The sequence below is a fragment of the Heterodontus francisci genome, chromosome 18 (genome assembly GCF_036365525.1).
Source record: "Heterodontus francisci isolate sHetFra1 chromosome 18, sHetFra1.hap1, whole genome shotgun sequence".
NCBI classification, from domain to species: domain Eukaryota; kingdom Metazoa; phylum Chordata; class Chondrichthyes; order Heterodontiformes; family Heterodontidae; genus Heterodontus; species Heterodontus francisci.
Genome location: NC_090388.1, coordinates 85,427,334 through 85,444,299, shown reverse-complemented (window position 1 = coordinate 85,444,299; position 16,966 = coordinate 85,427,334). Strand labels below are relative to the sequence as shown.

At 45.2% G+C, this 16,966-nt stretch overlaps 1 protein-coding gene across 1 annotated transcript; it reads left to right on the top strand.

Moving 5' to 3' along the window:
- The first annotated feature begins 259 nt into the window (after positions 1 to 259).
- LOC137379370 (WD repeat-containing protein 91-like) lies at positions 260 to 11,588 on the top strand. Its single transcript, XM_068050073.1, has 6 exons — positions 260 to 283; positions 2,114 to 2,139; positions 2,257 to 2,440; positions 2,542 to 2,742; positions 3,675 to 3,865; positions 11,402 to 11,588. The coding sequence occupies exons 1-6, from the start codon at positions 260 to 262 to the stop codon at positions 11,586 to 11,588; spliced, it is 813 nt and encodes a 270-aa protein (XP_067906174.1).
- Positions 11,589 to 16,966: the final 5,378 nt, after the last annotated feature.

The following is a 16,966-nucleotide window of genomic DNA, read 5'->3' as shown; positions in this document are numbered from 1 at the left end:
TTGGACAATGTATGATCGTGGATATGGTGATATGTCTATCACTTCTCCATACCTATTTTGGTCTCTAACCCAAACTGATTCCCCAGGTTGGTTGTCTGCAAAAGTTTCTTGCTCTGTGATGTCTTTCATAATTTTCTGATTAATTTGACTCCTCTCTATCCTCTCTCTCCCCTACTTTTTCCAAGTCTTCTGCATTTACTTGTGGCTTGACTGTACTTGGGAAGCTGGGTCTTCCACCTTCTTTCCATTAACAATTCACATGGGGCGAAACCGTTCTGTCGAGGTATTGATTGATAATTTAAAATTGCTAGCTGAAGATCTTCATTCATTTTTAACAATGTCTTTACAGTCTGTCCACCTCTCTCTGCTTCACCATTAGCATGAGGGTATCTCAGCGAACTAGTGACATAGACAAAGCCATATACTTCTGTAAACTCTCTGAAACATTCATTTGTAAATTGCAGCCCATTGTCAGATATCACAATATCTGGAATTCCATGCATAACAAAAATTTCCCACAAAGATGTGATTAAGGCTTCTGAACTTTGACACTGTAGTTGTTTAACTTCAATTCACCTGGAACAACTCTTATGTTCAAAAAGATCCATTCCTAGACACTCCCTTGGTCTGGACAGAAATGACATGAGTGGTTCCTTGTCTCCTATTCATTGATAGCACACATGATACATCTCAATATCACAGAATCACAGAATAATACAGTGCAGAAGAGGCCCTTCGGCCCATCGAGTCTGCATCGATGCATTAAAGACACCTGACTTGTCTACCTAATCCCATTTGCCAGCACTTGGCCCATAGCCTTGAATGTTATGACGTGCCAAGTGCTCATCCAGGTACTTTTTAAAGGATGTGAGGCAACCCGCCTCTACCACCCTCCCAGGCAGGGCATTCCAGACTGTCACCACCCTCTGGGTAAAAAAGTTCTTCCTCAAATCTCCCTTAAACCTCCCACCCCTCACCTTAAACTTGTGTCCCCTCGGAACTGACCCTTTAACTAAGGGGAACAGCTGCTCCCTATCCACCCTGTCCATGCCCCTCATAATCTTGTACACCTCGATCAGGTCACCCCTCAGTCTTCTCTGCTCCAGCGAAAACAACCCAAGCCTATCCAACCTCTCTTCATAGCTTAAATGTTCCATCCCAGGCAACATCCTGGTGAATCGCCTCTGCACCCCCTCCAATGCAATCACATCCTTCCTATAATGTGGCGACCAGAATTGCACACAGTATTCCAGCTGTGGCCTTACCAAAGTTCTATACAACTCCAACATGACCTCCGTGCTTTTGTAATCTATGCCTCGATTGATAAAGGCAAGTGTCCCATATGCCTTTTTCACCACCCTATTAACCTGCCCTTCTGCCTTCAGAGATCTATGGACAAACACGCCAAGATCCCTTTGTTCCTCGGAACTTCCCAGTGTCAGGCCATTCATTGAATACTTCCGTGTCACATTACTCCTTCCACTTTTCAGGGTTAAATTCCATCTGCCACTTTTCTGCCCATTTGACCATCCCGTCTATATTTCCTGTAACCCAAGCCACTCAACCTCACTGTTAACCACTTGGCCAATCTTTGTGTCATCCGCGAACTTACTGAAACTACCCCCCACATCGTCATCTATGTCGTTTATATAAATGAAAAACAATCGGGGACCCAGCACAGATCCCTGTGGTACGCCACTGGACACTGGCTTCCAGTCACTAGAACAGCCGTCTGTCATCACTCTCTGTCTCCTACAGCGAAGCCAATTTTGAAATATCATTTCTTTCAATACACCAGCCACCATAATGACCTGGAACTCGCTGCCTACGAGGGTGGTGAAGCAGAGACAATGAATGATTTCAATAGGAAATTGGATGGGCACTTGAGGAAAATAAACTTACAGGGCTAGAGGAATAGGGCGGGTGAAGAAGACTGTTGGATTGCTCTACAGAGAGCAGACATGCACTCAATGGTCTGAATGGACTCCTTCTGTGCTGTTATGACTTTGTGATGTTTAGTGAGAAGTTGCCTTGCTCCTACATTGTCAGAATTTTCTGCCTGTCCTGCAAGAATTCTGGGGTCCTTTTAATAATGTCTTTTTCCTATTCACAGTATGTCTGGTTTCCCTCTGCGACCTGGTACGGTAGAGGCTGACAGTGGGTTGTGCTCTAGCCCTGCTGAGTACAGGTTCTGGAGTCAGGCACATTGGGCTCAAGCACTTTTTCAGCTCAATCTCTGATTTTGTTTATTTGCAGCGATTTGATGTCCAGTCAGAGGACCTCGTCACTACTGTCCTCTCAGACCAAAGCCGGCTCATTTTTGTCATTGTTACTCCCACAAAGCAAGAAACCTCCAGGGAAGAGCCCAGTGCACTCAGGATCTTCGCAGCTGTCTCAGAGTCCTGTGTTGTCTGGAAAGAGAGATGGTACCAACAATCAGGTATCACAATTTGCACTGAGCTCATTCACTATTTCAATGTTAGCCCATTCAGTTTTCGTCTCTGTATCAGGATATGGCTATTCTTTGTTTCTAATGTTCAGGCCTCCAAGAGTAAAGAGAACTCGGCCCCCAAAGATGGGAAAGTGCCATTGAGCACAGCTGCTGACCCCAGTACAGTGCAGCAGCGACAGAAAAGGATGCAGGATCACGAGAGAGAACCAAACACAGTGCAGCAGCGACAGAGGAAGGTGCTGGACCACGAGAAAGAACGGAAGGAGCTCTTGTCCAAACACGCTGCCCAGGTAATGACCAGATTGATCTGAGTGGTGCTCAGGATCGCTCCGATTGACTGAATGTAATCTATAATGAGCGCATCAATACAAGCCCTGGTGGCCTGGTGCTGCACCATGTATCCAACTAGCAACATGCTGCAGGATCTCTTCAGTAAAATCCTTGCCATTGGGAGGTTTTGAAGAAATGTTGAACCCTGTTGCAGGTTTGGTAAGCAATACTGCATTGCTGTCAGCACACTGCCCTCAGGCTGGCTTTAGATGCAGCCTAGACAGAAAGGATGATGCCACTCGACTGTTTAACAATGAGGATTCTGACAGTCCCAAACTGCTGCTCAGCATCCCACCACCCCTACAAATGAAAGTGGAAGATTTCTGCTGATTTATGGATCAGTTTGATATCAGTTGAGTAATTTATCAGCCAATTATCATTTAAAAACTTGCAATTAATAGTTTTATATTGCTGAAATTCTCACATCTGCTCCTGAAGGTGCTGACTCCTGTGAGGTTTGGTTGGACAGACACATGGAGTCCTCTGGCATTGGAATATAACATGTGAACCTGAACAGAGAGTGCCTGTGTGCTATTCATCACAGAACATTACAGCTAAGTCTGATCCTGCCCAGGTAAATGTTTTGCCTGGGTAGCGATGAGAGGCAGTCCTGGCTGAACTTTATATTAAACACTGAAGCTATTTATATCATCCCATCTGCTGCTCCAGCTGAGAGTAGCTACATCACTCAGAATAGAAATGGGACCTGGGATCCTCTGATCTGGTCGAACGAGTTCCTCCTGACCTTACTATAAAGCTCAAAGGTCACACGAGGTCTTTGTGAAGGTTTAAGAAGTTATTTTATTGAATAAAATGTTGAGTGTAAACTTCACTGATGCTTTATTGCACAGGGGTGCAATGTCACTACGTTATGTATCTTCCTTGTGTGTAGGGTATGGAGAAAAAAACGGAGTCTGGCAGCAATGAGATGGATAATCCCAGCAGTCCTGAGATGGCTGTGGATCAATTGGACTCTCCTACAAAACTGGCCAAGAACAGCCTGGAGCGAGGGAGTGAGCAGCCTTTCATAGTATTGAGTCAGGAGGAATATGCAGAGCATCACTCCTCCATCATGTACTGCGGGTGAGCGGTGGGATGGAGGGGGAGGGGTTAGCTCAATCATCTCAGTCCCAGGACGTCACTGCAGGAGTTCCTTAGGGTAGTGTCCTGGGCCCAACCACCTGTCCATATCCGATGGCGGGTTTCCAGTTTTCACCCCGCAGTGACCACAGACAGTGTTTTTGTATTACTAGTGTTTCAGCCCTTGCATTTTGTCCATCAAATAAAAAGATGGTGACAGGTTTTCGCATAGGTTTAAAACAGAAAATTAAATATTTATTGAACAATATTTAGCACCTGAAATGTTAGCAACACCACGTATGCACACATTCACTCTCAAAAGGGGAGATAAATATAGAAACAGAAACGTAGAAAATAGGAGCAGGAGTAGGCCATTTGGCCCTTCGAGCCTGCTCCACCATTCATTATGATCATGGCTGATCATCCAACTCAGTAACCTGTTCCTGCTTTCGCCCCATATCCTTTGATCCCTTTAAACCCAAGAGCTATATCTAACTCCTTCTTGAAAACATACAATGTTTTGGCCTCAACTGCTTTCTGTGGTAGTGAATTCCACAGGTTCACCACTCTCTGGGTGAAGAAATTTCTCCTCATCTCAGTCCTGAAAGGTTTCCTCCATATCCTTAGACTATGACCCCTGGTTCTGGACTCCCCCACCATCGGGAACGTCCTTCCTGCATCTACCCTGTCAAGTCCTGTTAGAATTTTATAGGTTTCTATGAGATCTCCCGTCACTCTTCTGAACTCCAGTGAATATAATCCTAACCGACTCAATCTCTCCTCGTACATCAGTCCTGTCATCCCAGGAATCAGTCTGGTAAACCTTCGCTGCACTCCCTCTATAGCAAAGAACATCCTTCCTCAGATAAGGAGACCAAAACTGCACACAATATTCTAGGTGTGGCCTCACCAAGGCCCTGTATAATTGTAGCAAGACATCCCTGCTCCTGTACTCGAATCCTCTCACTATGAAGGCCAACATACCATTTGCCCTTTTTACCGACTGTTGCACCTGCATGCATATCTTCAGCGACTGGTGTACGAGAACACCCAGGTCTTGCTGCACATTCCCCTCTCTCAGTCTATAGCCATTCAAATAATAATCTGCCTTCCTGTTTTTGCCACCAAAGTGGATAACCTCACATTTATCCAAATTATACTGCATCTGCCATGCATTTGCCCACTCACTCAACTTGTCCAAATCACCTTGACGCCTCTGCATTCTCCTCACAACTCACCTTCCCACCCAGTTTTGCGTCATCTGCAAATTTGGAGATATTACATTTAGTTCCCTCATCGAAATCATTAATAGAGTGGCATGGACAGAGTGGATAGTCAGAACATTTTTCCCAGGGTGGAAGAGTCAGTTACTAGTAAGTTACAGGGGACATAGGTCTAAGGTGCGAGGGGCAAAGTTTAGAGGGGATGTGTGAGGCATGTTTTTTACAGAGAGGGTGGTGAGTGCCTGGAACTTGCTGCCGGGGGAGGTGGTGGAAGCAGGTACGATAGCGACGTTTAAGAGGCATCTTGACAAATACATGAATAGGATGGGAATAGAGGGATAGGGACCCCAGAAGTGCAGAAGGTTTTAGTTTAGACAGGCATCAAGATTGGTGCAGGCTTGGAGGGTCGAATAGCCTGTTCCTGTGCTGTACTGTTCTTTGTTCTTTGTTCTTTATGCATAGCTGGGGTCCTAGCACCGATCCCTTTGGTACCCCACTAGTCACTGCCTGCCATTCGGAAAAAGACCCATTTATCCCTACTCTTTGTTTCCTGTTGGCCAACCAATTTTCTATCCATCGCAATACACTACCCCAATCCCATGCACTTTACTTTTACACACTAATCTCTTATGTGGGTCTTTGCTGAAAGCCTTCTGAAAGTCCAAATAAACCACATCCATTGGCTTCCCCTCATCAACTCTACTAGTTACATCCTCGAAGAATTCCAGTAGATTTGTCAAGCATGATTTCCCTTTTGTAAATCCATGCTGACTCTGTCCGATTCTACCACTGTTCTCTAAGTGATCTGCTATAAAATCTTTGATAATGGACTCTAGAATTTCCCCACTTACAACGTCAGGCTGACTGGTCTATAATTCCCTGTTTTCTCTCTACCTCCCTTTTTAAATAGTGGGGTTACATTAGCTTCTCAGTACCTTGCTCTATGGCAGCGAGGCCTGGACAACGTACGTCAGCCAAGAGCGACGTCTCAATTCATTCCATCTCCGCTGCCTCCAGAGAATCCTTGGCATCAGGTGGCAGGACCGTACTACCAACACAGAAGTCCTCGAGGCGGCCAACATCCCCAGCTTATACACCCTACTACGCCAGCGGCGCCTGAGATGGCTTGGCCATGTGAGCCGCATGGAAGATGGCAGGATCCCCAAGGACACATTGTACAGCGAGCTCGTCACTGGTACCAGACCCATCGGCCTTCCATGGCTCCGCTTTAAAGACGTCTGAAAATGCGACATGAAGTCCTGTAACATTGATCACAAGTCGTGGGAGTCAGTTGCCAGCGATCTCCAGAGCTGGCGGGCAACCATAAAGGCGGGGCTAAAGTGTGGTGAGTCGAAGAGACTTAGCAGTTGGCAGGAAAAAAGACAGAAGCGCAAGGAGAGAACCAACTGTGTAACAGTCCCGACAACCAATTTTATCTGCAGCACCTGTGGAAGAGTCTGTCACTCTAGAATTGGCCTTCATCGCCACTCCAGGCGCTGCTGCACAAACCACTGACCACCTCCAGGCGCTTACCCATTGTCTCTCGAGACAAGGAGGCCAAAGAAGAGAGAAGAGGTTACATTAGCTACCCTCCAATCTGTAGAGTCTATAGAATCTTGGAAGGTGACCACCAATGCATCACTATTTCTAGGGCAACTTCCTTAAGTACTCTGGGATGCAGACCATCAGGCCCTGGGGATTTATCGGCCTTCAATCCCATCAATTTCCCCAACACCATTTCTCTACTAATACTGATGTCCTTCAGTTCCCCTCTCTCACTAAGTCCTGTGTTCCCCAACATTTCTGGTATGATGTTTGTGTCCTCCTTTGTGAAGACAGAACCAAAGTATGCACTTAGTTGGTCAGCCATTTCTTTATTCCCCATAATAAATTCCCCTGTTTTTGACTGTAAGGGACCTACATTTGTCTTTACCAATCTTTTTCTCTTCACATACCTATAGAAACTTTTACAGTCAGTTTTTATGTTCCCCATAAGCTTGCTCTTGTACTCTATTTTCCCCTTCTTAATCAATCTCTTGGTCCTCCTTTGCTGAATTCTAAACTGCTCCCAATCCTCAGGTCTGTTGTTTTTTCTGGTGAATTTATATGCCTCTTCCTTGGATCTAATGCTATTTCTAATTTCTCTAGTAAGCCATGGTTTGGCTACCTTTCACGTTTTATTTTTGCACCAGACAGGGATAAACAATTGTTGCAGTTCATCCATGCACTCTTTAAATGTTTGCCATTGCCTATCCACAGTCATCCCTTTAGGTAATGTTTCCCAATCCGTCATAGCCAACTCGCGCCAATTCTATCATATTATGGTCGCTCATCCCCAAGGGGTCTCGCACCACTAGATTGTCAATTATTCCTCTCTCATACACAATACCCAGACTAGGATGGTCTGTTCTCTAGTTGGTTCCGCAATGTATTGGTCCAGAAAACCATCTCGTATACGCTCCAAGAATTCCTCCTCTGCGGTATTGTGACTAATTTGATTTACCCAATCTATATGCAGATTAATGTCACCCAAAATAACTGATGTTCCTTTATCGCATCCATCTCTAATTTCCTGTTTAATGCCATTCCCACAATCACCACTACAGTTTGGGGGTCTATATACAACCCCCACTAATGTTTTTTGCCCCTTAGTTTTTCTCAGCTCTACCCATACTGATTCCATATCGTCAGAGCTAATATCTTTCCTCATTATTGTGTTAATTTCCTCTTTAACCAACAATGCAATTCCACCCCCTTTTGTCTGTCCTTCCTAAATACTGAATATCCCTGGAGGCTCATTTCCCATCCCTGGTCACCTTGCAGCCATGTCTCCTTAATCCCGACGATATCATACCCGTTTACATCCATTTGCGCGATTAATTCATCCACTTTATTGCGAATACTCTGCGTATTAAGGCGCAAAGTCTTAAGGCTTGTCTTTTTAGCATTACTTGGCCCCTTCCCACTATTTTTCACTGTGGCCCTGTTTGATTCTGGCCTTTGATTTCTCTGCCCATCACTTTTCTTATTCCCCTTACTGTCTTTTTTTCTTGTCTTTGATCGCCCCTCCTCTGACTTTTATTTATTTAGAGATACAGCACTGAAACAGGCCCTTCAGCCCACCGAGTCTGTGCCGACCAACAATCACCCATTTATACTAATCCTACATAAATCCCATATTCTGTCCCACATCCCCACCTTCCTTCAACTCTCCTACCACCTGTGCAGTGGTTAGCACCGCAGCCTCACAGCTCCAGCGACCCGGGTTCAATTCCGGGTACTGCCTGTGTGGAGTTTGCAAGTTCTCCCTGTGTCTGCGTGGGTTTCCTCCGGGTGCTCCGATTTCCTCCCACATGCCAAAGACTTGCAGGTTGATAGGTAAATTGGCCATTAGAAATTGCCCCTAGTATAGGTAGGTGGTAGGGATAATATAGGGACAGGTGGGGATGTGGTAGGAATATGGAATTAGTATAGGATTAGTGTAAACGGGTGGTTGATGGTCGGCACAGACTCGGTGGGCCGAAGGGCCTGTTTCAGTGCTGTATCTCTAAACTAAACTAAACTATACTAGGGGAAATTTACAATGGTCAATTTACCTATCAACCTGCAAGTCTTTGGCATGTGGGAGGAAACCGGAGCACCCGGCGGAAACCCACACGGTCACAGGGAGAACTTGCAAACTCCGCACAGGCAGTACCCAGAACTGAACCCAGGTCGCTGGAGCTGAGGCTGCGGTGCTAACCACTATGCTGCCTTGCAAAGGTTCCCATTCCCCTGCCATTTTATTTTAAACCCTCCCCAACCACTCTAGAAAATACTCCCCCTCGGACATTAGTCCCGGTCCTGCCCAAGTGTAACCCGTCCAGTTTGTACTGGTCCCACCTCCCCCAGAACCAGTCCCAATGTCCCAGGAATCTAAAACCTTCCCCCTCACACCATCTCTTCAGCCACGTATTCATCCGATATATCCTGCTATTTCTACTCTGACTAGCACGTGGCACTAGTAGTAATCCTCAGATCACTACCTTTGAGGTCCTACTTTTCAACTTACTTCCTAACCCCCTATATTCTGCTTTTAGGACCTCATCCTTTTTTTTCACCTACGTCGTTTGTACCAATATGCACCGCGACCACTGGCTGTTCACCTTCCCCCTTCAGAATGTCCTGTAACAGCTGTAAGACATCCTTGACCCTCGCACCAGGGAGGCAACATACCATCCTGGAATCTCTAATGCAGCCACAGAAATGCCTATCTATTCCCCTTACAATTGAATCCCAATTGGGCTTTTGCTGCTTTCCCCTGAGAGGCCATTCCCCCAACAGTATCCAAATCAGTATATCTGTTTTGCAGGGGAATAGCCACAGGAGATTCCTGCACTGTCTGCCTAGTCCTCTTGCTCTGCCTGGTGGTGACCCATTCCCTTCCTGCCTGTGGAGTTTGAGCCTGCAGTGTGACCACCTCTCTATATATGCTATTCACAATACTCTCTGCCTCATGGATGCTCCACAGTGTCCCCAGTTGCGGCTCCAGCTCCGAAACCCGGGCTTCCAGGAGCTGCAGCTGGAGACACTTCCTGCACACTTGCTCGTCCTGGGCACTGGAAATGGCCTTTAATGTCAAATAATATCAATTACTCGAAGGGCCCTTCTTCCTTGATCCTTGTTACTACAGAAGTCCCTAAAAAAAACTACTTACTATATATGAAAATAAACTGTAAACTTTTCTTACCTTAGATATTCCCCAGCTATTTAGAGCTATTCCCTAACAGCAGTGACTCACCAACCAATCACCTTGCAGCTTTTCAGTGACATCACTGTTGGCTTTTTTTTTCTCTTTTTTTTCAAAACTCCGGCGTGCTAGAAGAGGTCCGCCTGCACTCCTCTCCTGAAGGTAAGTGAAGGGAAAGAAAAATGGGTTTTAAGAGTTCAAGGTGTAAAGTCTTTTGCTTCAGGAAAAACTTGCGTGATCCTCTGGGAAGCTAGGTTTTAAAGTTGCAGGCCTGTTTGCTGTAATAAAAACAAAAAATGCTGGAACCACTCAGCAGGTCTGGCAGCATCTGTGGAAAAAGAAGCAGAGTTAACGTTTTGGGTCAGTGACCCTACTTCGGAGCCAGCAAATATTAGAAATGTCAAAGGTTATAAGCAAGTGAGGCGGGGGTGGGGCAAGAGATAACAAAGGAGAAGGTGTAGATTGGACAAGGCCACAGAATAGGTGACCAAGAGGTCATGGAGCAAAGGCTCCATAGGTAAATATGTTAATGGTGTGTTGAAAGACAAAACATTAGTACAAATAGGGTGTTAACGGACTGAAGATTGAACAGCAGCAAGTACAAACATGAAAAAAAACAGTGGGTAAGCAAGGGATCGTTCCCTCCGCGACACCCTGGTCCACTCCTCCATTGCCCCCCACTACCTCATCCCCGTCCCATGGCACCTTCCCCTGCAATCGCAGGAGGTATAATACCTGCCCATTTACCTCCTTTCTCCTCACTATCCCAGGCCCCAAACACTCCTGTCAGGTGAAGCAGCGATTTACTTGTACTTCTTTCAATGTGGTATACTGTATTCGCTGCTCACAATGTGGTCTCCTCTACACTGGGGAGACCAAACGCAGACTGGGTGACCACTTTGCACAACATCTCTGCTCAGTCCACAACCTGGACCCTGAGCTTCCGGTTGCTTGCCATTTCAACACACCCCCCTGCTCTCATGCTCACATCTCTGTCTTGGGATTGTTGCAGTGTTCCAGTGAACATCAATGCAAGCTCGAGGAACAGCATCTCATTTACCGATTAGGCACTCTACAACCTGCCGGACTGAACACTGAGTTCAATCATTTCAGAGCATGACGGTCCCCCCATTTTACTTTCATTTTTAGTTATTTTTTCTCTTTTTTTTCTTTTTTTCTTTTTTACATTTTTTACAATTTTTTTTTGTGTTTATTTCATTTCATCTTAGTTTGTTCAGTTTGCTGCTGTTCAATTTTCAGTCCGTTGACACCTAATCTGTACTAATGCTTTTGTCTTTCAACACACCATTAACATATTGTTTGCCTTTGCTCCATGACCTTTTGGTCAGCTATGTGGCCTGGTCCAATCTGCACCTTCTGCTTTGTTATCTCTTGCCCCACCCCCGCCTCACTTGCTTTTAACCTTTGACATTTCTAATATTTGCTAGTTCCGAAGAAGGATCACTGACCCGAAACGTTAACTTTGCTTCTCTTTCCACAGATGCTGCCAGACCTGCTGAGTGGTTCCAGCATTTCTTGTTTTTATTTCAGATTTCCAGCATCCGCAGTATTTTGCTTTTATTTTAGGCCTGTTTGCTGGTTGTCTTGTATTTGCGAGTTGCTGAAGTATTCAGGTGGTTCACTTCAGTTTGAAAACTGTGTTGATTTCTTTGTTCAGTTTCACATGTGGAAGGGTGGTTTAAAAGGAACTCTTTTGGCTGCTTTTGGCTTTCAACTTGTCTCAGCAGGGTTCAACTGTGTTAGCTTGAACTGATCTCTCTCTCTCTCTTGGCCTGTGCTGGAATTCAAGATGGCTTTCAATGTTGACCGAGTGGTTGGAGAGCCCAGACTGATGTTGATGATGAATGTTCTGAACTGTAAAGACCCCTTTTTACTTCCAAAGGATTATCTTTAAAGGTGAACTCATGTATTAGCTTAGTCCATGTGACTTTAGGTTTCAGTTCTTGATGGGCTGGTACAATAGCTTTTGATGGCCCCATTTTGATAATAAGAGGGCCATTCACACTCTGTTGTAATGAAGGATAGCTGGAGACATAGAGTCTGGGGAATGCTTTTGTCTTAGTTCATATTGTGTATAGCTCACAGACATGTGTGATAAGCTGACTCATTTCCATGCAGAATTGTTTTCAATTCTAGTAGGTAAGGAGGTGAGAGTGACTGCCCTTGACATCAAGGCAGCATTTGACCGAGTATGGCATCAAGGGGCCCTAGCAAAACTGGAGACAATGGAAACCGGGGGAATATTTTTTGCTGGTTGGAGTCATACCTAGCGCAAAGGAAGATGGTTGTGGTTGTTGGAGGTCAATCATCTCAGTCCCGGGACATCACTGCAGGAGTTCTTCAGGGCAGTATCCTAGGCCCAACCATCTTCAGATTCTTCATCAATGACCTTCCCTCCATCTTAAGGTTAAAAGTGGGGATGTTCGCTGATGATTGCACAATGTTGATCACCATTCACGATTCTTCAGATACTGAAGCAGCCCATATGCAGGCTATATGCAGCAAGACCTGGACAACATACAGGCTTGCACTGACAAGTGGCAATTAACATTAACAGCACACACATGCCATTGACCATGTGAGAGAGAATGTAACCATCTCCTCTTGATGTTCAATAGCATTTTGATCACTGAATTCCCCCACGATCAAATTCTTGGGGGTCACCATTGACCAGAAACTGAACTGGACCAGCCACATAAATACTGTGGCTACAAGAGCAAGTGAGAGGCTAGGAATTCTGCAGCGAGTAACCCACCTCCTGACTCCCCAGTGCATGTCCACCATCTACAAGACACAAGTCAGGAGTGTGATGGAATACTCTCCACTTGCCTGGATGGGTGCGGCTCCAACAACTCACAAAGCTTGACACCATCCAGGACAAAGCAGCCCGCTTGATTAGCAAAACAGAAAGATCTAGAAATACCCAGAGGTCAGGCAGCATCAGTGGATTTTCAGCAAAGTTCTGATGAAATATCACAGACCTGAAACATTAATTCTGCTTCTGTCTCCACAGATGCTGCCTGGTGTGCCATGGAGGAGTCCATGCAAGCCATGACGTGTGCCATGTCCCAGGCATGTGAGCATAAGGCTTCCTCAGTTGAGAGTTTGGTGAGCTCCGTGGTGACTGTGATTTAGCACATGAGCCAAATGTGATCTGAACTTCACTCCATCGCTGTGGACATCGACTCCATGCAACAGAGTCTAAGCGAGAGGGGGCGATGGAGGAGGAGTGCCAGCTGCCAGGGACCGCCTGTTCCTCCAGAAGACGCCTGACACAGCCATCCACAGCAATGGGGCAGCACACTGAGCAGACTATCTCCACCTCAGCTGCTAATGTCGAGGTAGCTCCTAGACACAGTGGGGGAAAGCAAAAAATGAAACAACTTTGAACACAAAGTTGGAGCAAGTACAATAAATAGTTTGGAACTGGTCAATAATTTTCAATACACCTTTATTTACTTTAACATTTGATGTACTCTTGTAAATCTTTTGCATGGTTTCAGATGAAAATAAAGATGCTCATTGCAGGCCTTGGCATAAAGGCCGGCTACCCGACCCGAACCCGACCCGAACCCGACGACATGGTTTGGGTCGGGTCGGGTTGCACTTCCAGGTCCAGTTTTCGGGCTCGGGTTGGGCCGGGTCAGACATGCTGTATCACAGGTAAGTGGCTCCAATGTTAATTTAATTTTTGGACAAGAAAGGTGGTTTTGTTAGTTATTTTAAGCTTGTGCAGATCAGCAACAAAGTGAAAAATGGAAGGTAAGTTAACTGATAGTTGAGTTGAGTCGGGCGCGGGAAAAAAAGGAAGGGCTCAGGCCGGGTCAGGCTCGGGTCGGATGTGGTTCTGTCGGGCTCGAGTCGGGTTTTTCTTTGCAGACCTGAGCAGGTCTTTACTATGACATGAATGCATTGATGCTTGCAAAGCAGATCAGAAAATGCTGAGCATTTTCAGCACTTTCTGTTTTTATTTCAGATTTCCAGCATCTGCAGTATTTTGCTTTGAGAGTCATTGTTAGTTGACACATGGTCATCTCCTCTGATGTGACCACATTATGGACCAGGATATGGAATCCATGGCCATGCATTGATATCTGGATGGGTGTAACCCATTGTGATATGGCTACTTGACACCTTCTTTGTTTCAGAAGAACCCATTCAATTCAGGAATATCTCTTAATGTTTTCAGGATGAGTATAATTGATACTTTGTAGTCTGGAATGTATCCTTTTGTCCTTTTGAGACAGTGAGATGATTTGAATATTCAGGCCAAGTCCCCTGATCTTGCAGCACATTGTCCACTTTTTAAAGGAAATGTAAATTTCAACAAGCTGCCCAATCTAATCCCACCTTCCAGCTCCTGGTCCATAGCCTTGCAGGTTACAGCACTTCAGGTGCATGTCCAGGTACCTTTTAAAAGAATTGAAGGTTTCTGCCTCCACCACCAATCCGGGCAGTGAATTCCAGACACCCACCACCCTCTGGGTGAAAATTGTTTTCTTCATGTACCCTGTAATCCTTTACCAATCACCTTGAATCTGTGCACCCTGGTAATTGACCTCTCTGCTAGGGGAAACAGGTCCTTCCTGTATCCCTCATAATTTTGTACACCTCAATTAAGTCACCCCTCAGCCTCTTTAGTTCTAAGGAAAACAACCCTAGCTGATCCAATCTTTCCTCATAGCTGCAACTTTCAAGCTCTGGCAACATACTTGTAAATCTCCTCTGTACTACGTCCAGACCAATTATGTCCTTTCTGTAATGTGGTGACCAGAACTATACGCAATACTCCAGCTGTGGCCTAACCAGCATTTTATACAGTTCCAGTACCACTCTATCTACTTCAGGGACCTGTGGACATGCACTCCAAGGTCTCTCACTTCTTCTAGCCCTCTCAATATCCTCCCATTTATTGTCTATTCCCTCGCTTTATTTGCCCTCCCCAAATGCATTACCTGACACTTCCTCACACTGAATTCCATTTGCCACTTTTCTGCCCACTCAACAAAACCATTATTATCTTTCCGGAGTCTACAGCTATCCTCTTCACTATCAACTACACGGCCAATTTGTGTGTCGTCAGCAAATTTCTCAATCATGCCACCCACACTTAAGTCCAAATCATTAATGGGGATCCAACACTGAGCCCTGTGGAACGCCACTGGAAACAGCTTTCCATTCACAAAAAACATCAATAGATTACTACCCATTGTTTACTGTCACTGAGCCAATTCTGGATCCAACCTGCCACATTCCCCTGTATCCCATGGGCTTTCATTTTACTGACTAGTCAGCCATGCAGGACCTTGTCAAATGCCTTACTAAAATCCATGTAGACCACATCCACTGCACTACCCTAATCAATCCTTCTTGTTACTTCCTCAAAAAACTCAATTAAGTTAATAAGACATGACTTTTCCTTAACAAATTCATGCTGACTATCCCTGATTAATCCATGCCTTTCTAAGTGGCAGTTTATCCTGTCCCCCAGAATAAATTCTAACAATTTGCCCACCATCAAGGTCAGACTGACCGATCTATAATTATTTGGTCTATCCCTCGCACCCTTTTTAAACAATGGTACAATGTTCGCAGACCTCCAATCGTCTGGTACCTCGCCTGTATCTAGTGAGGATTTGAAGATGATCCTCAGTGCATCTGTTATTTCTTCACTGGCTTCCTTCAACATTTTATCCACTTTCAAGGATGTCAGACCCTCTATCTAGCACTTGCTCTCTCATGGCATGGACAGGGCATGCCCTTGCCACAGTCCTCCATAACCGCTGACACCTCGTCCCCATCCCATGGCACCTTCCCATGCAATCGCAGGAGGTATAGTACCTGTCCTTTTACCTCCTCTTTCCTCACCATCCAAGGCCCCAAACACTGCTTCCAGGTGAAGCAGCAATTTATTTGTCCTTCTTTCAAGTTAGTATAATGTATTCACTGCTCACAATGCAGTCATCTCTATACTGGGGAGACCAAATAAAGATTGGACGACCGTTTTGCAGAACACCTCCGCTTAACCCGAAAGCATGACCCCGAGCTTCCAGTTGCTTGCCATTTCAACACACCCCCTGCTCTCATGCCAACATTTCTGTCTTTGGCCTACTCCAGTGTTTCAGTGAGCATCTACGCAAGCTCGAGGAGCAGCATCTGACCTTTCGATTCGGCACTATACAGCCTTGCAGTCTGAAGATACTTCAGAGCATGACTGGCCTTTTTTTGACATTTTTATATTTTTTATTTTATTTTACTTTATTTTTTAACCATGTGCCTGTTTTTCATGTAGACAGAGCTACTCATTATTCCGCTATTAACACTCTCTCCGGACTAATGCTTTGTCTTTCATGACAAGCATTAACACACTCTTTGCCTTTGTCCCAGGACGGCTTTGTTATTTAATCTGTCCTGTCCTCTGCCCTCTCAAACACCTTCCCTTTTGTTCTCTTCCTCACCACCCATCCCCCCACCACCCCCTTCACTTGCTTAAAACCTAATTCTTTTCTAACCTTTGCCAGTTCTGAAGAAGGGTCACTGACCTGAAACGTTAACTCTGCTTCTCTCTCCACAGATGCCGCCTGACCTGCTGAGTATTTCTAGCACTTTCTGTTTTTATTTCAGAATTCCAGCATCTGCAGTATTTTGTTTTTATTTTAGGCTTCTTTTAACAGTTGAAATTGAAACCAAAAACATTCCACAAGTCAAATCTCTGATGTCTATAAATCTTGGCCTGTCACTCCCTTGTAAACATCTCTCCAAGTCAAAAACAACCTCTGCTGGCTTTTTATTTGAAAAAAGGTGCCTTCCAGTAACCGTTTACAGTTCAAACTCTTTCCAAACCTTCTGGTCACCTCCTATTTGAAAAAAAGCACTCACATTTCCAACATCTATGGAATCCTTCTCAGTTTCAAGCTCAAATTCTCAAAATTACTAAAAAATGGAAACTCATAACTGCAATGGATTGTGGGACATGCCTGACAGCATCCATGGATGGGAGGATAAAGCTGACGACTCTACTGGCCCAAAAACCATAAATCTAAAGCCATCAGGACTGAAGCTACAGTGTGGGTGACTGAGACATTGCTTCGTTAGCAAGGTGCAGGGCATTGCAGTACAATTGTCCTGTGT

What these genes read in the sequence shown, in the direction of transcription:
- LOC137379370 (XM_068050073.1), top strand. Translation starts at nt 260, where the DNA reads ATGGGGCGAAACCGTTCTGTCGAG. An exon ending in GGCGAAACCGTTCTGTCGAG is followed by an intron (nt 284 to 2,113) that starts GTATTGATTGAT and finishes TCCTATTCACAG; the next exon opens with TATGTCTGGTTTCCCTCTGC. An exon ending in GAGATGGTACCAACAATCAG is followed by an intron (nt 2,441 to 2,541) that starts GTATCACAATTT and finishes TCTAATGTTCAG; the next exon opens with GCCTCCAAGAGTAAAGAGAA.